A 27810-nucleotide genomic window follows, 5' to 3' on the forward strand; every position below is an offset into this window, starting at 1 on the left:
TATTCTAAATATACCTCTTGTGTGTTTATTGACCACAAATACTTTGCATTGCGTTTATTTATTACAATGTAAATAAATCAGTATGTATCAACTTTAACCTACTGCGGACCGCTGCAGTATAAATCTACGGCGGGCAGGGGGCGCTGCGGTTCTGACCGGACGTAAACTCTATGTCCCACTGACCGCACGCCCCTACCCGTCTCCGCCGCTGTCCCCGCTCGGTCAGCGTGGAAATGTGCTGCCCTGCCGCCTCTATGACTATGCACTGTGCGCCGGGCAGGAGCCATTTTCATTGGCTCCTGGCCCTGTCATTCATGTAAGCCGTTCCCATTGGCTTACATGGAGTGACAGGGTCAGGAGCCAATGAAAGCGGCTCCTGACCAGCGCACAGCGCTCTGCCGTCATACCGACGGCAGAGAGAGCAGCCTGCGGCGGGGACAGGGTGGCGTGTTCGTTGGGAGCGGCAGATTTTAGCGTCGATTCTTCGGGAAGCGGTGGTTTACGGGACCAGCACCCTCCAGGCCCCTCTGGTCCTCAAGGGGGCAGAGGGTGCTGGTCCCGAAGTGGTTAAATAAAACAGATCCATTTTAGATCTCCAGCTCATTTGGTTCCTAATTTACACCAGCAGTTCTGGCTGTGTGTCTTGCTTACACAGACACCAAGGGATTATTATTTATTTTATTTGTAAAGTGCCAACATATTACCCAGCGTTGGACAATAAATACATGCAATAAGAATGACAGACATAACAGGGTTATACAACATAGGACAAAATTATACAAGGCAAACGGTACAAAATACATGATCATGCGATGAATACATAGTACATAAGTACAAGGCAGTCATAGGAAAGAAGCGCACAATCACGTGGAATACACTAGTGAAGGTAGGACCCTGCCAAAGGCTTACAATGTAAGGCAGTGTTCCCCGACCCTGTCCTCAAGGCCCACCATTGGTGCATGTTTTGTGGAAATCCCTAGGTAATCAGCTCAGCTGAGTCATTAATTACGCCACCTGTGAATGTTTGTGGTTTCCTACAAAACATGTACTGTTGGTGGGCCTTGAGGACAGGGTTGGGGAGCTCTGATCTAAGGGATGATTTGCATATTCAGTAGTGATGCATCATGGGAGAGCTTTCTTGCTCACCTACATTTGAATAATTGTTGTTTTAAGAAGGCACATATATACAAATTAAGACTGCTACTGAATATGCTATTGCTGAAATCACTGATGCTTTCATTTTCTCACTATTATTTGGAGTAGTGGTTGGTTCAGTTTGTGTTGAAGGGGGGACGGTCGTAGGATCTGCTGGTGGAGGGATGAAGAGAGCTGCCTGAGCAATATTTGATACATCTGATTTCAGAGAAACATCATCAACAGCTACTAGTCCAAAATACAGAATTGTCCCATTTGTTATAGCAACATTTTCTGGCACAAATGTGAAGGATTCCAATGACCCAGCTGATTTGGGGATGACACCGGTCATGTTGACCTGTGATGATCCAGTAAAATTGTCCCTTAGTTCTTTCAAGTTGGTGTTCATTCTTAAGTCATATTCTGAAGCTGAAAATGAAAACACAGCAAAGGTTAGTCAAATTGGTTAATTTCAAATGTTATTTATGCTTAAATCAGCCTTCTAAAGTTGTAAATTAAAAATATATTAAACTTCTTGGCAAAACCTGTGATGCAAAACTACTATGGCCGTTGTCGGAAATTTATGAGTATTTGTTACAAAAATAATTAGCAATCTACATTATGCCTTATTCACTAAGCTTTATGTTTCATTTAAAGAAACTTGAGGTAGCATATTGTAATCCTAATAGGACCCAGAGGCATGAAGTGTGCACAATGACATGCCTCTGGATCATTGTACTGCACCTTCGAGCCCCTCCCCCCCCCGCCCCCTTGAACTCTGCTGTCCCCCCCTTGAAAGATTGCCAGGCTAGTGACAATCTGCTTGTCGCTAGCCTGCTTTATTTATGTGAGGCTGTCAATCTGCCTCTTCCGCATCGCCCCATCGATAAGATGCTCCCCCCGCCACTCTCTACCTCTGTTAGCTTCCTCCAATAGGAAGCCAAGCCATGATCCAGGAAGTACTCCTGGGTCACGGCTTGGCTTCCCATTGGAGGACTCATACGTATAGTTTAATGAGCATTACGCAAATTGCTCACCCCATGTCGCAAAATAGAAAATAGTAAAGTGGCCATACATTTGAGCCAAAAATGGTCGCATGTATTGATCAGACATGCTGCAAGATGTCAGGCCTGTCAACGATGTGCGATATCAGGATGAACAACAAACGCCAGTGGTTCGGTCTCCACACTCTGACCGATATTTTACTATCATAATAACATAGTAGAATATTGGTAATTTTATTGATATTCTTCTAGTAGCTATTTCCAGTGCCCAAATTACCATGATGCCCAAAGAAAGCAGTCCTAACAGCTGTCATGATATACAGAACACATCAGTAGATGACAAACATGTAAAATCATGACATTTTCTTTTTTTTTTAATAATCAAAGTGTTCACGTAAGCTTGTCACAAGAACACGAGAAGTATGGAACTTGCCATTGCTGAGTATAAAATAAATACTTATTTATTGCTTGTAATGCTGCTTCTGGTTGTATTATTTTTTTAGATAATTTACTGCATATGGAACGAGTATAAAGATCACTTTTCTCTGAAATTCCTGATCTCCACACTTTGTTAATTGCGAGACTTATGAAGTCTTAAAGTCTAAAGACACCCACTAACAATCCAATTTCCCAAATGATCAACCATCCGATCCGATTTGTGCAACTGATCAAAAACGATTGTTCAAGCCCACCAATTAACCTCTTGCCGACCGCATCATGCCGATGGGCGTGGCCGCGGCGGCAGCCCCAGGACCGCCTAACGCCGATTGGTGTAAAGTCCTGGGGCCAGCTAATGCAGGAGATCACGCGCAGGCTGCGCGCGCATCTCCTGCTTGGGGGGCGGAGCTCCACCCAGCCTTCAGTCCGACTGTTAAACGGCGTAATCGCCGTCTATTTACATGTACAGCACTGCGATCGGCAGCATCGCTGTACTGGGGACAGCCGTGTGACACGGCTGTCCCCCTGGGGGACAAGAGAGCGATCGGCTCTCATAGGCAGAAGCCTATGACAGCCGATCGCCGTAATTGGCTGGCTTTGGGGAGGGAGGGAAATTATTTAAAGAAACAGTGTTTTTTTATTAAAAACTCTAACAATAATATTTATTAAAAAAATAAATAAACACGGGGGAGCGATCAGACCCCGCCACAGAGAGCTCTGTTGGTGGGGAGAAAAGGGGGGGGGGGGGGGAAATCACTTGTGTGCTGTGTTGTGCGGCCCTGCAGCTTGGCCTTAAAGCTGCAGTGGCCTATTTTACTAAAAATGGCCTGGTCACTAGGGGGGTTTAACACTGCGGTCCTCAAGAGGTTAAGGAAAAACGGTAAGCAATCTGATTAGACTAAAAGAATTGTTCCAAAATTTGGATCGATAGAACAATCGATAGAATGATTGTTTGTCATTGATCAACACCATTAATGGCTCCCAATTTAAGCCATCGTATGGTCAGGATTAGCACCACAACAAAACTAATACCACAGATTAGCAAGTCAGGGTTATTTCCTTTTTGTCTGCCTCTTGCCTTGCACATGCCTTACATACAATATGTGCTTAGCTATGCTGCAACTGCATTGATGTTTGCTGATCCGGATCACTCTCTGTATGTCTGTACCTAGTTTCATGGTGTTATTTTCTCAAAGTGATCCTCAATGTACAGGCTATCTTATACAGGTAATATTACTCACCAGTTCCCTCATCCAGATCATCACCAGTTGCTGTCCAAGATAACACAATAGAATCATCCTGTATCTGTGCCTTTAGGTCAGTTATTTTCTCAGGTTTATAGATGTCAAGTGGTACATCTGTAGGGACATTAGTCAGTACAAAAGAGCCACCAGATGCTGTCCTACTAAAATCACCCAGAATGAGATCTTCGTTGTTTATTTCAGGCTGTGGGGGGTTCATACTAATGGAGCCTGTTGGGGGAAGTACAGGGACAGTTGTAAGCTGCTTGTGCTGATAATATAATTCCTTTCATTTTCTATACAGCATACAAGGCATCATTTCTTACCATTTATTATGAAACCTGGAATGTATAGGGCACGACTCTTGGGTGCTATCAAACGACTTTTCCCATTGTTACTTTCAACACGGACCTTTAAGCCATATCTTCCATTTGTCAGGAACTGAATGAAATACTTTGAATATATTCCATCATCTCTTTGAATGTCAGCACCTGGAAAAGAGGTATCTAGTTTTAATTTAACTACTGTATATTCTGGCATATAAGACTACTTTTTAACCCTTGAAAATCTTCTGAAAAGTCAGGGGTCGTCTTATACACTGGATGTCATTGATGCCAGGTGATGCGCCCTATCCTGTTACCGCCTCTCAGATCTCGCTGCTGAGGACTGTAGTAAAGCGGCGCAGGCGAGTATGTGCGAGATCTGAGAGGCAGAGAAGGAGGTAAATAGGATACAAGGGTGGGCCAGAAGTGTGAAAGAGGCGTGTTTATGGACACAGCGCGATCTATTCTTCCATACCTCTCAGATAAACAGGAAGACAGGGAGGGCAGACCACTCACTCCGCTTAGGGAGAGGGAGAGTTGACCAATCCAACCAGTCAATCACCTATGTACTGGATACCACATCCAGTACAGCACCAGTATCTTTTCATACATAGCACCAGTATATAATTTTTTTTAAATTTGTATTTGGTGTGCATTGGAAGAGGGGTAGTCTTTCACAGCGAGTATATCCCAAACTCTATATTTTAACAGGGAAAGTTGAGGGGTCGTCTTATACGCTGGAATATATGGGGAGTTATATTTCTTGGAAACATAACCATTTTTACTTTTGGGCTTGTATAAGCAAGCAGATGATTTAAAGAGGAACTTTACCAAAACGTGTGTGTGTGTGTGTGTGTGTGTGTGTGTGTGTGTGTGTGTGTGTGTGTGTCGGGGAGGGGGGGGAGGGGGAGGATGAATCAACACATTGAAAAGTGAGACGTTAAAAAAGATAAAAAAGAGATTAAGTGATTGATATCCGTAATTTGTCATGTTGTTTGATCCACAATGAGCCAAAACATCATCTTCTTTACTAGTGGCAGACGAGAAAAAAACAGAGCCCCAACTGCCATTATCTATAACCACACCCACTAACAATGTGATAGGCTAAAAGGTTGTTTTTATAGATATACATATGCACAGAGTGAGATACTGATTGTGTGGCAGTTAAATAGAGCACAATGCAGCAAGGTTCACAGAAAGGAAACTGTCATGACCATGGTCATGACATCACACCGTGGGAGGGGTTTCACCACATTATCAGCCACACAGACCCCAAAACCCCAATGATCTATTCAAGAAACAGTTATGATTTCTCAAGGGAGAGGGGGTATGAGCTACTGGTGATTGGGATGAAATTCAATCCTGGGTTAAAGTTTCTCTTTGTGTCCTGCCACATTCAGATATGTTTAAGCTCTGTCTGCATTGTGTTGTTTTGCTGTTTTTGAAATGCACTGTGTTCTATTGTGCTGCATTTGGATACATACTACAACCATGGTATGAAAGAATTACAACCATGATGTGATGCCAAACAGCAGAGTTGAATGTGTTTTTGGAGACATGTGTGACAGACTAGTCAGGCCCAGATGTATATATCACAGGAACCTGTAGGCTCAGATTTCCTGACACCCTAGACTTCACCCTCCATGAACCTACAAACCTCAGCAGAACCACACATAAAGTGTGCTGGCTGAACCAGCTGTCACTTCTCCCTTACCTGTCATAGGTAGCTACAGGTGTACCTCAGCATTAGGTAACCAGAGGTACCCTCAGTATTAAGTAGCTAGTGGTGCCCCCACTGAAGGGAGACCTCGTCAGTGGAATGCTGAGAGCTGGGTGATTAACCTCTCATTTACCCTCTGCTCAGGACACTACATAGGGAAGGAAGGAGGGAGCAGTGGGGGGCGGAGGGGGGGGGGGGAGTGAGCCACCTCTACATCATCGAGCGCCTGTAGGCTCATGTCTACAGTGCTTTATGGTAATTCTGGCACTGGCGATAGTAATGGAAGAAAGTAGCTAGTAAGGGAGATAAAGAAAAACCCACTCCAAATCAACTTTTTTTTGGGGGGGAGGGGGGCCCATGACATACACCGTAATGTTTTTATGGCTATAGCAGTGCTGGGTGGGGAGGGAAGACCCTGTAATTTGAGTACTGACAATAGCTGGACCGTGAATTATGCCCAGTGGTACAGAGCAGGTAATCAGTAGGGGGATTTTTTTTGTTATATTCCCCTACTTTGCTGTGCGCAGGGAGAGATGTCTCTTGGCGTCTCTCCACGTTCATCTCATACATACGTGAAATTTATGTACAGGTATAAAATTGACAGTGGCTTTTCATCTTATCCCGTAGAATCAGAAGGCATAAAGTACTTTTTTTTAATGAGCTGTACGGGTACCAACAAATGTGTCCATGTCTGTAAAGCTGCGTATTCATATTTTTAACATATAGCCTTTACAGAACAGATAGAAGAGGAAATAGGAAAAAGTTATTAAATATATGATATTCTGTACATCATCGAATATGTGTAGACTTTGTGTATGAGTTAACACCAAAATTTGACCCTTTTTGTTTATAAGTTGATTGTTGCTACATTCTGAGTATGTATTAAGATAATTTTGTAACTACTAGTATTTTTTAATATCTGCTGACTGTTCAGAATGCCGTTGTAGCTAAGTTTTGCTGCCTTTTTTTACTGTAATTCTTTTCTTGTGAAAAACCACAATAAAAAGCATTCTTTACAAAAAAAATGTGTCCCTCTTAAGATGGAATTTTTTAATGACTCAAGTATAAGTCTATCTACAAAAGAGGCTGTCCTTGGGGATCAGGAGGGGTTACCGGCTGCAACTGGAGACCGCGGAGGGGGGGGGGGGAGTGTTTGGGCGCTTTAGAGTCTTGGTTATCCAGCACCAATGGGATTGGCTGATGCCGCATAAGAGTGCTTTCTGGTTGTTTGAGACTCAAAAAATAGGCATAACTCATATAGTACTATACCCCCACTCTCTGTACATTCCATGAACTCTATATTGAATGTTAAAATACACTAATTATATTAACCTTGGGGGAGCCATGGAACCCAGTCCTTAAGCACAGCAGATCCCACAAACAGCCTAAGATTGGCCTTCACCGCTGTGAGTACTGCCATCGATTTGTGCTGGTTGGTTGAGAGTGAGACATCTGGTTAGTTGAGTTCTGAATAGCCTGGACTCTACTGTATATATTTCCCTTTAACTATGAAAATGTTCTTAAAACGAATTCCCTTACCAGCTCCATTGTCCAGAAGGTCAACTGTCATTATAGGTCCGCTCACTGGCTCAATCATTGCTGTGACCTTTGCTCCCACAACAGGAACTAATCCCTGACTCACAGAGGCATAGATCACCATTGGATTTGGATACTGGTTTGTGTCCTGGCTCATGTGAGCATTTACAATAATGGGAAGAACATTTTCATCTGCAGCCTTGGAATTTACAACTATGCCGATGGCTTCAGCTGCTAATAATCCATTGCAAAGACTGTAAATCCACGCTCCCCTCTAGAAATAAAGCAAGACCGATATTAAAAACACACAAATCTACCAAACATCCAATGGCCAGTCCACATGTTTGTATACCGGTATTTTAAACACTGCCTAATACACATACATTTTAAGATTGTTCCATCAGAGGCTACAAAGTCGAAGCAATTGATTACATAGATACAGGCTATTCTGCTCACCACATGATGCCAACAGTGGAGACATGTGGTAACAAATCAGGTTCTCCAGGTTAAAGGGTTATATATTTTCATCCTAACAATGTATGTGGCTTGCACTGAACTCTTCTTTGTTAGAGTGAAAGTATAACCAGGGCTGTTTTTAAGCACAGGCAAACCAGGCAGATGCCTAGGGTGACAACTGTAGGAGGGGGAAACCCAGAGCTTGTCTTAGCACACTGTACTTTATGGAATTTGTATAGCCCATCTCTGGTTCCATTAAGGAATGGATGGTAATTTTAACACCTAAATGGGCACTGCATGTCCATTGTTGCAACTCTGATTGGATTTCCAGGGCAACATCTGTAAAGACGCTAATGTTTATATAATTCATATACAGTATATACTCCTCAAAACAGATATTGGAAGTGTTTGTTCTATGAATTAAGTGACTTTAGGCCAGTGAGATGTATATGGCCTGGTAATAATTTGCATATTGATGTAGGTTATGATCCTCCTGTTCACAAGATTGGGATAGGGAGACAAAGGTTCCTTGTCTGGGGCACCAAAATGCCCAGAAACTGCCCTGAGTATAAAGCTCTAAAACTTGATGATATTTGTTTGCTACTACACCTCTCTATGCAGCAAGCAACAAAGTGGATGTGGTGTGGTGTATGCATCCAGTGTTGTTATGTACTGGTACTTCCAGCACTGTCCCACCCATAACATCAAGTGAAGTATTTGCAACAGGCTGCATGGGTGCTGGAGCAGCAACTCGCCCGCCTCCCTCCCACCCTGCTGCCGCTGCTTCCTCTGCAATAGCCCCCATCCCCTTGCATGCCACCGTTTGTGCTGCACATGACAGTGTCTCCCATAGCAGCGCATATACAGGAAGTAATTACTTCCTGTAAACGCGCTGTTAGACTAGCCGCTCTCCTGTCACAGCGGCACAGCGGGTTGCTCTGATCTGAGATCTGTGTAGCGAGCGGAGGCATGCAAGGGGGATGGGAACTATCATAGCGGAAGCAGTCACCAGCTCAGAAGGTAGCTCAAGTGGTGGCCGCGGGGAGTGGGTTGCGGGGTGGGAGCAGGCACTGGGGGCAACTATACTACCTATACCGGGACAACTATACTACCTATACTGGGGGTAACTATATAACCTATAATGAGGCAACTATACTACCTATACTGGGGACAACTATACTACCTATACTGGTGGCAACTAAATTATCTATACTGGGGGCAACTATTTTACCTATCCAGTGGGGGCAACTATACTACCTATACTGGGGAAACTATACTACTTATACTTACTAGCTACCTATAATGGGGCAACTATACTACCTATACTGGTGGCAACTATATTAGCTACCTATACTGGGGGCAACTATATTAGCTACCTATACTGGGGGCAACTATATTAGCTACCTATACTGGGACAACTATTCTACCTATACTAGGGCAACAATCCGAGCAACCTAACTATACTGGGGGCAGCTATACTAGCTACCTACCTATACTGGGACAACTATACTACCTATACTGGGGCAACTATACTACCTATACTGGGGGCAACTATACTAGCTACCTATACTGGGGCAACTATACTACCTATACTGGGGGCAACTATACTAGCTACCTATACTGGGGCAACTATACTACCTATACGGGGGCAACTATATTAGCTACCTATACTGGGGCAACTATACTACCTATACTGGGGCAACTATACTAGCTACCTACCTATACTGGGGCAACTATACTACCTATACTGGAGCAACTATACTAGTTACCTATACTGAGGCAACTATACTGGGGGCAACTATGTTAGCTACCTATACTGGGGCAACTATACTACCTATACTGGGGCAACTATACTGGCTACCTATACAGGGGCAACAATATTGGCTACCTATACGGGGGCCAACTACGCTAGCTAGCTATGCTGTGGCAACTATACTGGCTACTTATACTGGGGGCAACTATACTTGGTTACCTACCTACCTGGTGAAAATGTTTGGGTTCTGTGCTATCATTCCAAGTAGGTGGCTGGGGGTATGGGGTGCATCCTCACAAGTTTGCCTCGGGCAGCAAAAAGTCTAGAACCAGCCCTGGGTACTTCCAGACTGAGTAAATCTCATAGTTCTGATGAGCTGGCCTTGTGAGCTGTAAACAAATGTCAGGCCCTGTTTGCAATATTTACAAAAGCTGAAACTGAGAACGGTTATTGGAAAAAATGTTATTCAATACCAGACTGGAAAATATGTTTTAACATTAAAAAAATATCTGGATAATTGGCAGCAAGCCAGCAACATGACAGAGTATAAGAACAGCATCTTGGACTAGGGCTCACCATAGCAGTCCATAAAACCCTGCTCGGACAAATACTGTGAAATAAATAGCTTTTTTTTTTCTAAAACAAAATTGGGCAACTTGAGCAACAGTTCCTGAAAATAAGATAAAGAGCCCTTTCACACTGGCGTGGTGTGGTGCGGCAAAACTGGCGCACTGCTACCGCCACCTTAAGTTTCCATATGGGGGAGTTCACACTCCCCACGTAGCGATATGCTGCACCGTAAGTGCCCGATCTAACACTAGTGCAAAACTACATGGCCGCGCATCTTCTGCGGCAACCTGCGCAATCTGCATCAGCCCGGATGTCATGTTAGTCTATGACGACGCTGTTTTTTTTAAACGCATTTTTACAATTTGCTTCCGTGCAAATGGCTGGTGGCCAGACAGGGAGCACCACATACTAGTGGTGTTCCCTGAAGGCCTGTTTTTGGCTGTGTGATGCCATGCAATGGGCGTGCAGCACCGCTGACGCCGGTTTACAGTGTGAAACCTAAAGGGAACCTGAAGTCAGAGGGATATGGAGGCTGACATATTTCCTTTTATACTAGTTGCCTGGTTGTCCAATTGATCTTTCTGGCTGCAGTAGTGTCTGAATCGCACACATGAAACAATCGTGCAGCAGCTCCAGTCAATTTTTGTCAGAAACATCTGATCTGCATGCTTGTCCAGGATCTATGGCTAAAAGTATTAAAGAGAGTCTGACGCCTTCTAAAATTCCTGGCTAAAGCTTTCCTGGTGGGCCCTTAGTGTCCCAGTCTGACCCTGTGTCTGCCTCCATACTCCCTCTCACTTCAGGTGTGCTTTAACATTGATACAACTGAGACTTCGCTAAGTAGCCATACGGCAGACAGATAAAAGGGACAATGGTTGTACTCCCAGGCTTCCTTATTTGGTAGAGGATCTGTTCATCACATTAAGTAAATCATGTGACTTGGGAAAGTCACAGGGTATAGAATGAAAAAATACATAAATTAATAACATACTTTCTTGTTACATCAGCAGCCTATGGGGTTTATTCACAAAACTTTTAAAATATTTTTCCTTATTATCTTTCACTGTAGGTCTGCATAGGAGCTTTGCAGGGCTGTCTGATTGAGCCTGGTCAGGATGCTTCCTGGCTAAAAGATTCTCACTAAGGAGGCAATTACAGAAAGTTTAAGGGTGTTCCCTCAAATAGGCAATTCTGGTTCTGCGCTGTAACCCACAGAATTGGGGCAAAAGGCTCCATTGTGCTCTAAGAATTGAGCAGGTAGTGGATTATGGTGAAATGGGGCCTTGGTGTCCACCTGCCTTTTTTTGTTACATTTGGTAGAGGCTAGCTTCAACCAGGCACCTAGTCCCTCTCCAGACACTAAGCACCTGTCTAATTTGCCTAGTGGATGATCCAGCTCTGAGCAGATGTAGACAATCGCCTGGAAGTGTGTGGTATGTAGAATAGCATAATACTAAAGCTGCATTCCAGCATTAGAAATTCACACATTTTCCTGTTATAGGCTGAGCGTATCACTGGTGTGATCGGAGTTGAATACGGCGGCTGCTATACACTATGCTACTGACAGCTTATCACTTGTGAAATGTGCAATTGCATGGGGCCCTTATCTGTCATTAACTCTTTAACTTCTACTTCCTTATGAGTGTTATTTTGTTAATTATTTCTCTTTATTTGTTTGGTCTATGAATTATCTCTGCTTTTAGTTGAGGTGAAACATAAGTATCTTGAGATAATTCATGAGATTAGGATTGTGAATCATACATCATAGCCCTATAATTACTTATAGTTTTGACATTCTATTCTTATGAAAGGTAACCTCTGATTAGATTTTTACAAGCGTACTACAAACATAACATCCTATACAGTTTGGCATTGAAAAAAAGCAGATTACCGCTGCCGTTCCATTGATGGCGAGCCTTGATGATTTGGAAGTTGTGTCACTGTCAAAATGTGCAGCAGTGTATATTCTTCCAGTAGGTTCTTCTAAATAAATACCGGGGACTCGAGTTTGCCAGGTAACCAGAAAAAATGTGTCATTCCCCACCGTACTGTCAATGAAGACTGTGCCATTCAGGCACTCTTGTGGCACAAGAATGGAGTTAGTACTTTCCAGCTGTCAAAAAAAAAACAAATAAAAAACACACAAAACAAGAATTACACTTAGTAAATGTGAACCCAAGTTAAAAAATAAACTTATGAGATAATTCATTCTATGTGTGGTATGAATGATAAATAAAACATTGGTAACGTGGAAATAAGCCTTATATTTTCAAAATAATTTTAATAAAAATGATAAAATGATATTATATATATATATATATATATATATATATATATATATATATATATATATATATATATATATATATATATGTTACAGCCAGAACCCGAAGTGTGGCCACTTCTCGTTCTGGCCAGCCACTTCGGGTTCTGGCCGGCCAATGTGCGAAGTGGCCGCAGCGGAGCGGCCAATGTCAGAAATGTAATTACTACACTAAGCACAATGTATTTTACGGCCGTCTCGCTGCGGCCAAATGTATTACAACTTGCTTAATTTCATTAAATATAGCCGGCGGCAATGTAAGAGATGAGGCCGCCGGCTTTCGCACTGCCTCCTCCTCCAACCCCCCCCCCCCCTCTCTCCTCTCCCTGCCTCCTAATACGATACGGAGCAGCCGGCGGGGACACGCGTGTCCCCGAGAGTCGTTCGTCGCGGCAGGGGAAGCAGAGCGGGGAGGCTGCAGACATTGCTTCTGCCAGCACCCGCTCTGCAGGAATGGCAGGCTTCCCCTGCCGCGACGAACGACTCTCGGGGACACTCGTGTCCCCGCCGGCTGCTCCGTATCGTATTAGGAGGCAGGGAGAGGAGAGAGGGGGGGAGGAGGAGAGGAGGAGGAGGCAGTGCGAAAGCCGGCGGCCTCATCTCTTACATTGCCGCCGGCTATATTTAATGAAATTAAGCAAGTTGTAATACATTTGGCCGCAGCGAGATGGCCGTAAAATACATTGTGCTTAGTGTAGTAATTACATTTCTGACATTGACCGCTCCGCTGCAGCCACTTCGCACATTGACTGGCCAGAACCCGAAGTGGCTGGCCAGAACGAGAAGTGGCCACACTTCGGGTTCTGGCCGTAACATATATAAAAATCTCCCGTATTGTTTTTACTATATGCCTGGTGTTGCAATGGACAATTACGGTACAAGTCAGCTACCTTATGATTTTATTTGGGAAGGTACGTGATTAAATACCTGAATTGATTGTTGGGTAATATCTCCATTTCCAGACGAAATTGCACTGAAGGCATCAATTAAACCATTGGCATCCACATTATCTGTTGCTAAAAAGGTTAATCCTCCTGAAAAACAGTCCAACAACTCTATTATTTAAAATCATGCAGAAGTAATATTACGAAAAAAGATTCAGTGAATAAAGCTACGTACACACACTGGGTTGACATCGGCTGTGGTGGACAATAAAGACCACCACGGCTGAGAATATGGAATCAAACCAATGTTGTTGCATTGTTCTCTCCTCCTCCTCACCATGGGGATATGCTCTGTTGCACTCCGCTCAATCACCCTCTGCCCCCAACCCCACCCACCACCCCGCATAGTAACAGACAAGTTTCTAGCCTGGAGACTGGTGAGTCTGACATGTCTGTTCAGCGTTGAGAGTGCTCTGTTCAAGGGATTGTGTACTGATCCCTGTTGTGTACGGGGCTGAACATTTTGAAAAGTGGCCTTCAGTGACCACCTGGTTACTTCAGATAACTTGGAGTTAATTGATACAATTGAATGATGATTAAAGGCTAATGCACACGGGCTACTCTTGTCTGCTGCTGCCAGCAGACAAGAGACCAGGGAGCTCACCAGAGAGGCATAGACGCGGTGGAAGCTGTCTGTAAAAGGAGCATCCCCCGGCCGGATGCTCCATTCACTTGCATTTGTCTCCTGTCGCTAGTCCGCATATACACGCAGTACGCGTGGCGGACTAGCGACAGTTGCAGAGACAGAAGTTGCCGGCGATTGAACTTTACTGCCCGGTGACAGTTCGTGGCGTGTGCGTCATACACACGGGGCAACTGTCTGCTCAGACATGCACGTGTTTGTGGCGACAGTTGTGCCCCGTGTGTATAGGCCTTTATTAGGCTGCACAACAACCAGGGTCCCTTACCAGTCTGCATCTCTAGTTCTCTAAAATAGAATTCCAGTAAGACCCAGTGAGCCTCATTTTGCCAAAACAACCAGGCAATGGAAGTGAATGCATGCCCTACCCACATATACTCTGGTCACTGCATGGTCATCAGGGCTATAGTGTGCCAGGACCAGGATCAAATTAGATCCCACTTTTCATACTGGTGACCTATTTTGGCTCACCTGAGCCTTACTTTATCACTAGGGTATTGTACCGTGTTAGCCATCAGTAAAAGCAAGAAGTTTTAAATCAGGATGATACCATTTATTGGCTAACTAAAAATGAATAAAAATAAGCAAGCTTTCGGCCTTGCAGCCTTCGTCGGGCTTATATCCTGTTAGTTTGCAAACTGGTGGTACAGACAGCTTTATACATGCAACATCAAAAGGGAAAACAGATATTTTTTTCAAGCATAAATACATGTCATTAAGGCGCCTTAATGACATGTATTTATGCTTGAAAAAATATCTGTTTTCCCTTTTGATGTTGCATGTATATAAGCTGTCTGTACCACCAGTTTGCAAACTAACAGGATATAAGCCAGACGAAGGCTGCAAGGCCGATAGCTTGCTTATTTTTATTCATTTTTAGTTAGCCAATAAATGGTATCATCCTGATTTAAAACTTCTTACTTTATCACATCACAGTTGCAGACTGATAAGTAAAGCATATTATTCACTTACAGTAGGTAATAAAAAGCTGACAGATCTGACAGATGTTGGAAATAGTCCATCTTCTCACAGGGTATTCCACAGTTTTATTTTATATTTAAATCTACTTTTCAAGTGTTTACTGTTTTATTATTCTTGCTCAATTACACATTCATTGAAGTATACCCATTTTATCTTTTATACCACATTTTCATACCCACTGTAAGTGAAAGCAACATAAGAAAAAGGTAACTTACAGTGCATTTTACTCTGGGAGATATGCACATTGTATGTATATATATATATATATATATATATATATATATATATATATATATATAGGGATGCGAGAATTTGGGCAACCTTGTTAATCGTCATGATTTTTCTGTATAAATTGTTGGATGTTACGATAAAAAGACTCCATATAGGAGACACACACAGTGATATTTGAGAAGTAAAGTGAAGTTTATTGGATTTACAGAAAGTGTAACAAAATTAGGCAGGTGCATACATTTGGGCACTGCTGTCATTTTAGTGATTCCAAAACCTTTAGAATTTATTGTTGGAACTCAAATCGGCTTGGTAAGCTCAGTGACCCCTGACCTACATACACACGTGAATCCAATTATGAGGAGTATTTAAAGTGAACCAGGGATGAAGCACCCTCGGGTATTTTACCATATAAATCAGTGGGAACTTTAGAGAAAACACCTACTCTGCTCTCTGTTTCATTCTTCACTGCTCAGCCTGCTTGTTAACAGTCCTGATAAAATCCCAGACTGAGCATTCAGTCTGGCTTTGCTCAGGAATCATTATAGCTGTGTCATTATAGCAGAGCCAGAAGGGGGCTTGAAAATACATCAGATAAGACAGATTCCTGAGCAAAGACAGACTGAATGCTCAGTCTGGGATTTTATCAGGGCTGAATGCAAGCAAATTGAGATAAGACAAGAAAGAGAAGAGAAGGCGTTGCCACTGACACTGACAAAACATGAAATTGATATAATATCAATTTCATGTTTTGTCAGTGTCAGTGGCAACGCCTTCTATTTTACATCTTTTATATGATATTTTCAATGTTATTATTGTATTTTATATTGTGTTCATGGGATGTATGTCTCTTTAAGAGGCGGTTTGTGTGTCCCCGGGGGTGGAGCTCTCTCTCCCCTGGTCTCACATAAATTTCCTCTTGTACAGGTTCACTTTTAACTACGACTAAGGGCAGATGGTAGGCCCGATACGCGTTAGTTGATCCTGTGATTTTATTGCCTTGTCTGTGGATTTTTAAAATAAACTTTTCAGCCTTTTTTCACCTCATCCTGCTCTGGTTTGCAGATCCTTCCTTGTGCATTTCCACTATATACTATACTACTATACTATAATATATATATATATATATATATATATATATATATATATATATTAACACTTTACAGTTTTGTTGCAGGCTTCAGAGGTGTTTTTTTTTTCTTCACCACAATTTTAGCCATACAGACCCCTTGATGATCTACTCAAGAAAATGTAACGATTTCTTGTAGGGGCAGGGGTATCAGCTACTGATTAGAATGAAGTTCAGATCTTGGTTAAAGTTGCTTTGTAAATGTGACATTTAATGATAAGATTGGTTGTTATGATGTGACAGCATGATACGGCATGGTGTAATAAATTATTATGTAGTAAGTATTTATGGTTGAACTATTTTGCAGATAAGATGTAGGCTATTTTTGTTCATTTAAAGCAGACTTCGTTCAAAGTCAGAACAGTTTCACTATAAGCTGGGTGTACTGTTAACCTTCAGCACAAATAAAAGGTGCAGCACAAAAGGTTTACCATTATATAGTCTGTTTCCAGGGCAGGTTCTAGACTTTTTACAGGAGCAGTTGAAAAAGTTGCTGCCAAAAATGTGCACAATTGTTATTTATTGATATATGTGGGCACTATTGTTATTTATCATAATAAAGAAAGCCGTTACACTATTTACCACGCGGTTGCAATTAAGTTGAAATTTATCGTATTATTGTAAGCGGGGATCAGGGGGTGTTAAGGTTAGCACCACTAGGGGGGGTCTTAGGGTTAGGCACCACTAGGGGGGTCATAGGGTTAGGCACCACCAGGGGGGGCTTAGGATTAGGCACCACCAGGGAGGTCTTAGGGTTAGGCACCACCAGGGGGGGCTTAGGATTAGGCACCCCCAGAGGGGTCTTAGGGTTAGGCACCCCAGGGGGGTTTTAGGGTTAGGCACCACCAGGGGGGGTTTAGGATTAGGCACCACCAAAGGGGTCTTAGGGTTAGGCACCCCCAGGGGGGGTCTTAGGGTTAGGCACCCCCAGGGGGGTCTTAGGGTTAGGCACCACCAGGGGAGGGTTCTGTGTGAGAGTAGGGAGAGGTTAGGTTATACTTAGGTTCAACATTATCAGTAAATTTACCGATAATGTAATACTGCAATTAAATTGTAATTTACTGTTTTTGTTATTTAACATTGCGCTTAAATTGTGATTTACTGATATTGCTAGTAATATCATTATTTAATGTCGAGCCTAAATTAGCTCCAACTTTTTCAAATGTATGCACTTTTTACTACCTGAAACAAACTACTGATGACTTCCTGTACTTTCTGGGTAGCGGCTTAGCTTCTGATTGGAGGAAGCTTACGGAGGTGGGGAGGGAAGGGACACAGGCGGGGGAGTCCTGCAATACAGGCGGGGGAACAGTGATGAGTGACAGGCTGCAGGCTAGCAACAAGCAGACCGGGAGTGGTGGCCCGGAGGCAGGAATAGAATGTCACAGAGGCATGTCATTGTACACAGAACATGCCTCTGTGTCCTAATAATATTTAAAATACACACCTTGGGTTCTCTTTAAGCACAAAAATACGTTTTTAGACAAAGCATTTCCCGGGTGCTCACCCACTTACTCAGGTCAGTACAAAAACAGTCAATATGTGCCTTTGAATATACTGCTATGGGTGTGAGCACCTCTAGAGTCAACCAGCCAGATTTTGGCCTGGAGAAACGAGCAGGGACAGTTATTTTCCAGCAGGCTTTTTATGGTGGTTGCAGATCCCTGCAACCCCTTTTGTGAGTATTATTACTTGTGTGCACATAATTGGTATATCTTATGATACTGCACCATTAGGCGCCTGTTTTCTCTGGCAAACTTCAGGTCCTAGGCATCGACTACAAGAATCCACAACCTCCTAATTTTGATAGATAGATTTGTAAGAGTCTGATTTCCAATACAGTGCATTATTGAATGTATAACTGAGCTCATTTTCTTCTATAATCATGTGGACAAATGGATCTGATGAAGTATACCTGACACGTGAAAGCAGTAGGGCCTTGTCCCATTATCTGGTTATGATAAGTGCTATAGAACAAGGTCTGCATTTATGAGTTTCTGTGATAATGATGTGCCCAGAAACCTATACTGGATTAACTCTGAAAATTGCTGGAATTGATTGTTTGCATGTTTATGCTTGAAGTGCATTCTCAGATATGAATTAATGTACACCATAAGAAAGCATATTTACACAAAATGACTTTGCTTTTCGGAACGAAGCTTGTATTCCAAAAATATTAATCTCAGAATAGCTGCTTTCGCAAAAAAATTACGGCCACACATAATAACTTCAAAATGTCATTGATTTTACATAATCCATTCATAATTTTGCATAATTAGGTGTAATTTCACATAATTTCTTGCTCCTTTTGCGGTTAATAGCAAAGCTCCCCATACATGTCCTTGTCACCAAAATTTCTATGCATGTTAAGGGGAATAGCAGGAATAAGGGGAAAAAATCAGTTTTAAAAAAAAATGATTTTAAAAATTCAAAGGAAAAATGTTTTTTAAACTTGGTAAAATAACATTTTGCTGTGGTACACTTAAAAGCAGGGTCGGACTGGGACACTAAGGGCCCACCAAGGAAGTTTCAGCCTGGGGCCTGCCACCCTCTCCTCCTCCCCCCCCCCCCCGTTCCCCTCTCCTCCACCCCCCCTCCACCCCCATTTTGGGCTCACATACACATGTACTCTATGTACTCCATGTACTGTAGATATTTTGCATGATTTTATGGTAGGTAGTAGAGCACTTCTGAGGACAGTCTCCAATAGGTTAGGTCAAGCAGATACATTTTAGATAAAATAATCAAGTAGTTACATGCGTCATGATGATTCATCAAGTAGTCAAATGGCAGCAGATTTTCCGACAAAATGCAATCAAATTGGCGGCAGATACCCCCACAAAATGCAATCAGATTGGTGGCAGATATTCCCACAAAATGCAATCAGATTGGCAGCAGATACCCCCACAAAATGCAATTAGATTGGCGGCAGATATCCCCCACAAAATGCAATTAGATTGGCGGCAAATATTCCCACAAAATGCAAATAGATTGGCGGCAGATATCCCCACAAAATGCAATCAGATTGGCTGCAGATTTCCCAACAAAATACAATCAGATTGGCGGCAGATATCCCCACAAAATGCAATTAGATTGGTGGCAGATAATCACACCAAATGCAATTAGATTGGCGGCAGATATCCCCACAAAATACAATCAGATTGGCGGCAGATATCCCCACAAAATGCAATTAGGTTGGCGGCAGAAATCCCCACAAAATGCAATTAGATTGGCGGCAGATATCCACACCACACAAAATACAATTCGATTGGCAGCAGATATCCCCACAAATTGCAATTAGATTGGCAGCAGATATCCTCACAAAGGCAGGTCCCAGTTAGTGGGGGCCCCAGAGCTTGAGGAGGGGGGGTTACAGCGCAGGAAGAGGGAAAATTGTGCACAGAGCGGTGGGGAGGGGGAAGCCTCCCCCTCCCTCACCTAAGGCCCCCCCCTTCCGCGCTCCCCTCCCCTCCAGGATTGCAGCCAGCCAGTGGCAGCAGAGAGGAATCACTTACCGGCATCAGAGGCGAGCGATAGCGCTGCGTGCTGCTGGACTGGGTTCCGTCTCCTGCACTGACCAATCACACTCTCACAGGAAGTACTGCGAGAGCGTGATTGGTCAGTGCAGGAGACGGAGTCCAGCCCAGCGGCACGCAGCGCCATCGCTTGCCTCTGATGCCTATAAGTGATTCCTCGCTGCTGCCGCTGGCTGGCTGCAATTTTGGAGGGGGGGAAGCGCGGAAGGGGGGCCCCTAGGTGAGGGAGGGGGGAGGCTTCCCCCCCTCCCCACCGCTCTGTGTGCCCAATTTCCCCCCTTCCTGCGCTGTGCCCCCTTCTTCAGCTCTGGGGCCCCCAGGAGGCCGGCTGGCCGGGGCCCATCGATGGGACCGTCGGTGGTTCGGTGGGTCAGTCCGAGCCTGACTGAGTAAAGTGACACTAAGGTCCCCAGTTTAACTTTCCTGGGGCATCTTCCAGCTCCCTGTAGTTGTCCTGGTCCGCTCGCTTCCTTTCAGCTGCTGTGCTTTTCTGGCTGACTCAGCCAGTCGCAGGCTACTGCGCATGAGCAGCCTTGGCTGCGCACCTCCTCGATAGGCCTATGCCTATGAGAGACAATCCTGCTGATTGGATCTTAGGGGGAGGGAGGGAGAAAATTAAAGAAAGAACGATTTTATAAAAAAAATAACAAAAAAATTAATATAAAAATAACACTGCCTACAGCAGCGATCAGAGCCCACTAACAGAAAGCTCTGTTGGTCGGCAGAATAAGAGGTGGAATCCATTTGTTTGCTAAGTTGTATGACTCTGCAGCGAGCTATTAAAGCTGCAGAGCACTGAATTGTAAAAAATAGCCTGGTCATTGAGGGTGGGGAGAGCCTGTGGTACTTTAACCCATTCGCGTTCCGTCTTTTTCACTTGAGCAATGTTCACCTCCCATTCATTAGCCTATAACTTTATCACTACTTATCACAGTGAACTGATCTATATCTTGTTTTTTCCGCCACCAATTAGGCTTTCTTGGGGGGGGGGGGGGGGGGGGGGGTAGATTTTGCTAAGAGCCACTTTACTGTAAATGCATTTTAACAGGAAGAATAAGAAAAAAACGAAAAAATTCATTATTTCTCAGTTTTCAGCCATTATAGTTTTAAAATAATACATGCCTCCATAATTAAAACTCACGTATTGTATTTGCCCATATGTCCCGTTCACAATGTATGGCGACAATATTTTATTTGGAAATAAAGGTGCATTTCTTCCGTTTTGCATCTATCACTATTTACAAGTTTAAAATAAAAAAAATATAGAAATATTTCATCTTTACATTGATATTTAAAAAGTTTAGACCCTTAGGTAAATATTTACATGGTTTTTTTTTATTGTAATGTTTTTTGTTTTTTTTATATTTAACATTTTATTTGGGTAGTTTTGGGAGGATGGGATGTAAACAATAGATTTATAATGTAAATATGTGTTGAGTTTTATTTTTTTTACTTTTAGTTGTAGTTTTACTTTTTGGCCACAAGATGGTGACCATGAGTTTGTTTACATGACGTCACTCTACACTCTAAGCGTAACATACGCTTAGAGAGACGCATGGGGGACGCTACAGCCAGAAAAAGCGAAGCTTCCGAGAGAAGCTGTTGCTTTTTCAGCGGGGGAGAGGAATCAGTGATCGGGTACCATAGCCCGATTCACTGATTGCCTGGCTACCGAACCGCTGCCGGGAGCGCGCGTGCACGTGCGCGATAGGCCGCGGGAGCGCGCATGGTTCCTGTACGTAGTTTCTACGTCCAGGAACTAAGATAGGTTAAACACAAATCAAAAAAATTCATCTTTGTAACGTTGTTTTTTTTTTGTTTTTTTTTTTGCAGTTTCAGAAAGTACTTTCTTATCTATGTTCCACTGAGAAACAGCAGAGGGCCTCTTCATTAGGGCCGGTTCACACGGCTAGTGCTCGGTGTCTTATCTTAACTGCTTGCCGACTGCGTCACACAGATGGGCGTGACCGTGGTGTCAGCGTAAAGTCCTTGGAGCTCGCAGTGCAGGAGATCGCGTGCAGGTTGTGCGTGCATCTCCTGTTGGTAGGCAGGCCGGAGCTCCGCCTTCAGTCTCCAAGCGGCGATTGCCGTCTAATAACTGTGTACAGCGCTGCGATCTGCAGCAGCTCTGTACTGGGGTCAGCTGTGTGGCACGGCAGTCCCCCTGGGACACTAGAGAGCAATCGGCTCTTATAGGCAGAAGCCTATGACAGCTGAACGCCAGGATTGGCTGGCTGGGAGGAGGGAGGGGTTTGGGAAAATAAATAAATTAATAGTAAAAAATAATAAAAAAATAAAGACATAAATATTTAATAAAAAAAAAAAAAAAAAACCTAGAGAGCTCTGTTGGTGGGGAGAAAAAGGGGGGGGATCACGTGTGTGCTGTGTTGTGGGGCCCTGCAGCTTCGCCTTAAAGCTGCAGTGGCCTATTTTGTGAAAATTGGCCTGGTCTTTAGGGGGGTTTAAGCCTGTAGTCCTTAAGAGGTTAATGCTTTTCTGCATGCGTGAAGAAAAGTATGTAGCAGCCAAATTGTTTACTAAGATTTAACATTTATTGAACAATCTCAAACAAAGTGACATAACTATAGTGACCGTGGCTGGCCTGCAGTGATGAGCGACGGATTAAAAACGGATGAAATCCGAATGGGTTAAACTTACCCAGCATGCGTCTTCTTTCATCCGTCCCTCGGCACCTCCCACACTGCTTTCCAAGCTGCGTCACGTGACTACAAACACTTCCTCCTTCAACCCGGAAAGTCAGAAACACTGTCACTGGTGTGTTCCTCTTGATGGGAAGGCAATGTGCTGTCTTTCTTTTACTGCTTACAATGATGGACATTAGATGCTCTCGAGGGCCACACAAAATGGCAAGGAGGGCCGCATTCAGCCCGCAGGTGCGTACATGTGAAAGAGCCGCAAGTTGAAATGGGCGCGAATAGCATGCATTTTATATTGTGGCTGAGTTACAGAATTGTAGCGCTTATGAAATCAGGCATGAATGGCTTATAGTTGCTGTCTGCGCAATCACACAGGGCCTGCTGCCGCTTCATGCTCCAGTTCCTGGACTTCTCCTCTTGGTGCCGATTTCGGCAACTCACAGCCGCAGCAATGAAACCAGCAGTGAGTAAAATAGCTGCTATGATGCTGCACTGTTACCTCCCTTCTAGTTTATCCACTACAAAGCTCTGTAGTGGATAAAATAGCGGAAGAGATTGTAGCAGTGCAGCATCATAGCAGCTATTTTATCCACTGCTGGGTTCAGAGCTATGAAGTGGATACAATAGCGGCATAGTGGATACTTATCTACTACAAACTACTGATAAGAAAGTCTTTAGTGCATGAAATTCCCTTTTATCGCAAATTCTATCAAGCAACTTATGAGGAGGCAAAATTAAATGGATCATGAATAGCTCTAATTGGGTTTGGGTATGTAAAGGTAAAGCAATGGCATAGCGGATATTTTATCCACTACAAAATAGGATACAAAACCGTAGTGGATAAAATAGCAGTCATTCCACTATGTTATCCACATATAGTTCTGAACACAGTAGTGAGCAAATGCTGTGTGACAGTAATATACTGGCAGCAGGAGGAGTGGATGCGTCATGTTAGTACTGATATTTGTAATGTACTGATGTTCGGCAACACATTAAAAGTACAACATTATAGTGTAGGGTTTGCAGCTTTAAAGTCCATCAATCAGTATTACCACTATAAGCATATTGATCTACAGTATTAATGCTATTTAGGTAATTAATAATTTTTGGTTACACCAAAATGTTAATATAGTTATTAATTATGATATCTGTATTTCGGCTTCAATTCTTGCTCTTTTTTTTCAGCCCCTTTATCCAACGTATGCTCAAGGCTACAATGATATAGGCAACCCAAGCAATCAGCCTGTACATTTAAGTAGCCCTTTAATGGATGTGCACTGCGGCAATGATACTTCATGTAGCCGCTGCTTGGACAGGCGCCTGTGCGCAGCATATTAATTACAGCAATGATACCTCAATTAGTAATTTGCTGGACCGGAGCTGAGCCCAACAGTTTTGCACAGACTGCGTCCATACTGCAGCTGCCTCATGTAGCTGTTGTTACCTCAGATCCAGAGAAGTTCAGTTGTGCACAGTTTGCGGTAGCAGTTACATAGGAAAAAGACACCAGGTCATAGTCACTTGGGCAACAAGAGTCACACAGCCAGCATCTTCCACTATCAATTTTACATGAAGTAAGCAGGTGAATGCCTTGCCTTGCCATCCCATTCAAAGGGCAGGAATTGATTGCAGGAATTATGTTACTGGAGGGGTGCATTGCAGAAATATGATTTCCTTAGGAGGCACTCTGCCTAATTATGTTGGGGAGGATAGGTTACCCAGGTATGTCATTTGTGGGGGCTCTTTTCCTAATTGTATTATTTGGAGGACACAATGCATCATTTTTATTACATCTCATATGGCTGTTGTACAGTAGATACAGACTCACTTATTTTTTTTGTAAGAGGGGGTTTTAGCCAAAGATAAGTTAGGGTTAGGGGACGGGAAACTGTTTATATATTAGCAAGAAGTTTTGAATCAGGATTATACCATTTATTGGCTAATTTAAAAGAATAAGAAAAAGCTTTCGGCAGGGCAGACTTCAATCCTGTTTGCTTACAAGCTGTTGGAACAGACAGCTATATACATGCAATATCAAAAGGGAATACATAGATTTTTTTGCAGGCATGAAAACATGTCATTAAGATGACTTAAATTAAACAGAACGTCTAAATTAGGGGTCTTTAGGTCTTTGTTTGCTGATTAATAAATTAGTCCCCCTGGTTTACTCAATCCCTCACACAATTGGGGCTCAGACGGTCACAGAGGCATCGCAAATTCTGAGTTTTAATTCACAAGTTTTAGCTACAAGCAGGGTGGATGCAATATTTGTCTAGACTGAGAAAGAGAAAGCATTAACCCCCTTGCCGTTCCAATTATGTCGGCAAGGGAGCGGCGCAGCACTTTTTTAAAATATTTTTTTTTTAATTCATGTAGCTAGCCTAGCGCTAGCTACATGATAGTCGCTGTCAAGCGGCATCCCCCTACCTATTCCAATCGCCGCTGGCGCTCTTTGCAAGCAGGAAATCCCGTTCAGAACATGGCGACAGGGCGGGATGACGTCACCGACGTCATGGACGTCGGGACGTCAGAGGGAATCCCGATCCACCCCTCAGCGCTGCCTGGCACTGATTGGCCAGGCTGCGCAAGGGATCTGGAGGGGGGGGAGCGGCGCGGCGGGTAGCAGTGATCGAGATATGCACGCAGCTAGCAAAGTGCTAGCTGCGTGCAATAAGAAAAAGATTGTGAAAATCGGCCCAGCGGGGCCTAAGAAATCATCCTGCGCAGGTTACCCCGAGCTGAGCTCGGGATAACCGGCAAGGAGGTTAAATATCATTAACCTCATACCAGTATTCATTGTACAATACTCTACTGTTTACATATTATTCAGACATGCTCACAAACTGCGGGTATATCCACACCCGTATTTTGCTGCAGCGTGATATGTGTTGTACAGTTCTCCCTTCTAGAGTCCCAGAAATGCCCCTACTACAGCTGAAAAAAAGGATACAAAAAAGAAAAAAAAAAGGCAAAAATACAATTTTCTGTAAGGTCCAATTAACCCACCACTACATCTGAAGAGGTATTTGTCTGATATACAGTACAATATTTTATTTAGATACAATTTATAAACACATAAATATAGTCTCTACCACTGAGTCCTTATAAGTGACATACAAACATTTTGTGCATGTGGTTGGCGTCTGAACAAGCAAATGTTTAAGTATTCTACAATTTAAAATGCCAGCGTTTCCTAAAACAGCCATTTAGCTATTTCTAATGCATTCACAGTAATATATTGCCAACCTCTCGTCAAGTTTTATTCCTTATTAGATAACGTAAGCACACTGCCTGTATGTCTACCACATACTTCCCCACCTCTTGTTTTCCCCTATTCCTTTAGATTGTAAGCTCTTAACCACTTGAGGACCATAGTGATTAACCCCCCCTAAAGACCAGGCCTTTATAATGAAAATGGCCACTGCAGCTTTAAGGCCAAGCTGCAGGGCCGCACAACACAGCACACAAGTGATCTCCCCGCCTTTTCCCCCCACCAACAGAGCTCTCTGTTGGTGGGGTCTGATCACCCCCAGGTATGTTTGTTTGTTTGCAAACAAACATTTTCTGTCTCATTTTTTAATACATTTTAGTTTTTTTCCCCTCTGCGCATTACTCTCCCACCCTCCCTCCCCCCGTCTGCCTATCACAGCAGATCGCTTCTGAGTCCCCCAGGGGGACAGCCGTGTCACACGGCTGTCCCCAGTGCAGCGCTGCTGCTGATCGCAGTGCTGCACTATGTAAATAGATGGCGATTTCGCCGTCTAACAGTCTCCCGAGCGGCAATAGCCGCTCGGAGACTGAAGTCGGGGCGGAGCTCCGCCCCTTAAGCAGGAGATGCGCGCGCGATCTCCTGCAAATCCCAGCCCCACGATTCTACGCCAATCGGCGTTAGGCGGTCCTGGGGCTGCCGCGGCGGCCACGCCCATCGGCGTGGAGCGGTCGGGAGATGGTTAAAGGCAGGGCTCTCTTGGAATTTGTTATTCATTTCTTAGCTGCCACTCTGTTATACATTTTATTGATAATGTTACATCGGTCATTGTTATCACCAGTTCTGTGCAGTATTTTGTACTAGTGTCCATATTTGATAGATATCATTATCTGTATCATTATGTACCCTTTGTTTGTTTTCCTACTTTGTACAGCGCCACAGATTATGTTGGCGCTTTATAAATCAATACTAATCATAATAATAATCTTAGTATTTGATAAATTACATAGATATTTGTCCTGATTTTTGCTTACAGAGTTCAGTAGTATTTCAGTGATCAAACACCTACCTGTAGCCTTTGATAGTTCTTCAAGTGTTGGTTCTGCTAGTCCAAGGAATATGACATGAATTATTGCTCCACTGTTTATTATATCAGGGTAACAAAGAGTGCCATGATAATTGTCTTCTCCATCTGACAATAATACTATTTCTGTGCCATGAGATGAGCCTGACTTTCCTTTGTTTACCTATGCAGTTGGTTAAGATACAAGTAAAAAAGAAAATTGATAAAAGGAAAGATTCTATGACTCAGTGATAGTTTACTAAAACTGTAACGGACTAAATGTCTTCTCCTTCCAACCATGGCAAAGAATTCTCATAGCCCCGTTACTGAAAATGGCTAAAACTACTTTTCCAAAATTTTGCACAAGGCCTCCGGCTCCTTTTACACTTGCCGCTTTGCGTCGTTTGGCTTCCACCTAACGCTCCTCATAGCAATGGCCATTAAAATCAATAGAACATGACACTCTTGCTGCGATGTGATGCAATAGAAGTGCTCCAGCTGACGCAGAAGCTGCAGTGCATTATTTCGCAGTGCATGCGGTTAGGGATGGTCGCTGGATTCCGCGGAATTCAGATTTCCGCGATTCCGGTCAGAAATTGGCAATTCCATTCCGTCGCATCGGAATGGAATTGCTCTAGCGTTCCGGCGGAATTTCCACGGAATGATGCGTATTCCGTCGGAATGCTAATTTTTGTACGCCAATCACAAGGAAGACCCGCCTAGACACTGTAGACAGAAGCTAACAAACGGATTTCTGCATGAAAACAGGAATTTCTGCACCAATTAGAGCCTTAAGAATTACCAACCAATCCTAGCTACCTATCAGCACCTATCCCACCCATTTTGTATATAAGAGAGGTGTGCAGTCACGAAGCTTGTGGGTTTCAGTCTGTGGCATCCCCTCACCCCCACTGTGTACCCCGCTG

At 43.4% G+C, this 27810-nt stretch overlaps 1 protein-coding gene across 2 annotated transcripts in view; it reads right to left on the reverse strand.

The window, feature by feature from the left end:
- Positions 1 to 699: 699 nt before the first annotated feature.
- Positions 700 to 27810, reverse strand: part of LOC137521087 (calcium-activated chloride channel regulator 4A-like) — a 73506-nt gene continuing 46395 nt past the window's right edge. For both annotated transcript variants that reach the window (XM_068239870.1, XM_068239869.1), the window contains 7 exons: positions 26891 to 27068; positions 13426 to 13532; positions 12067 to 12288; positions 7400 to 7670; positions 4144 to 4308; positions 3818 to 4048; positions 700 to 1563 (listed from right to left, as the gene is read on the reverse strand). In XM_068239870.1, coding sequence (XP_068095971.1) covers positions 1169 to 1563; positions 3818 to 4048; positions 4144 to 4308; positions 7400 to 7670; positions 12067 to 12288; positions 13426 to 13532; positions 26891 to 27068 — 1569 coding nt within the window. In that variant the 3' untranslated portion in view covers positions 700 to 1168. The remainder of the gene's footprint in view (positions 1564 to 3817; positions 4049 to 4143; positions 4309 to 7399; positions 7671 to 12066; positions 12289 to 13425; positions 13533 to 26890; positions 27069 to 27810) is intronic.

The sequence above is a fragment of the Hyperolius riggenbachi genome, chromosome 6 (genome assembly GCF_040937935.1).
Source record: "Hyperolius riggenbachi isolate aHypRig1 chromosome 6, aHypRig1.pri, whole genome shotgun sequence".
In the NCBI taxonomy this organism is placed as follows: domain Eukaryota; kingdom Metazoa; phylum Chordata; class Amphibia; order Anura; family Hyperoliidae; genus Hyperolius; species Hyperolius riggenbachi.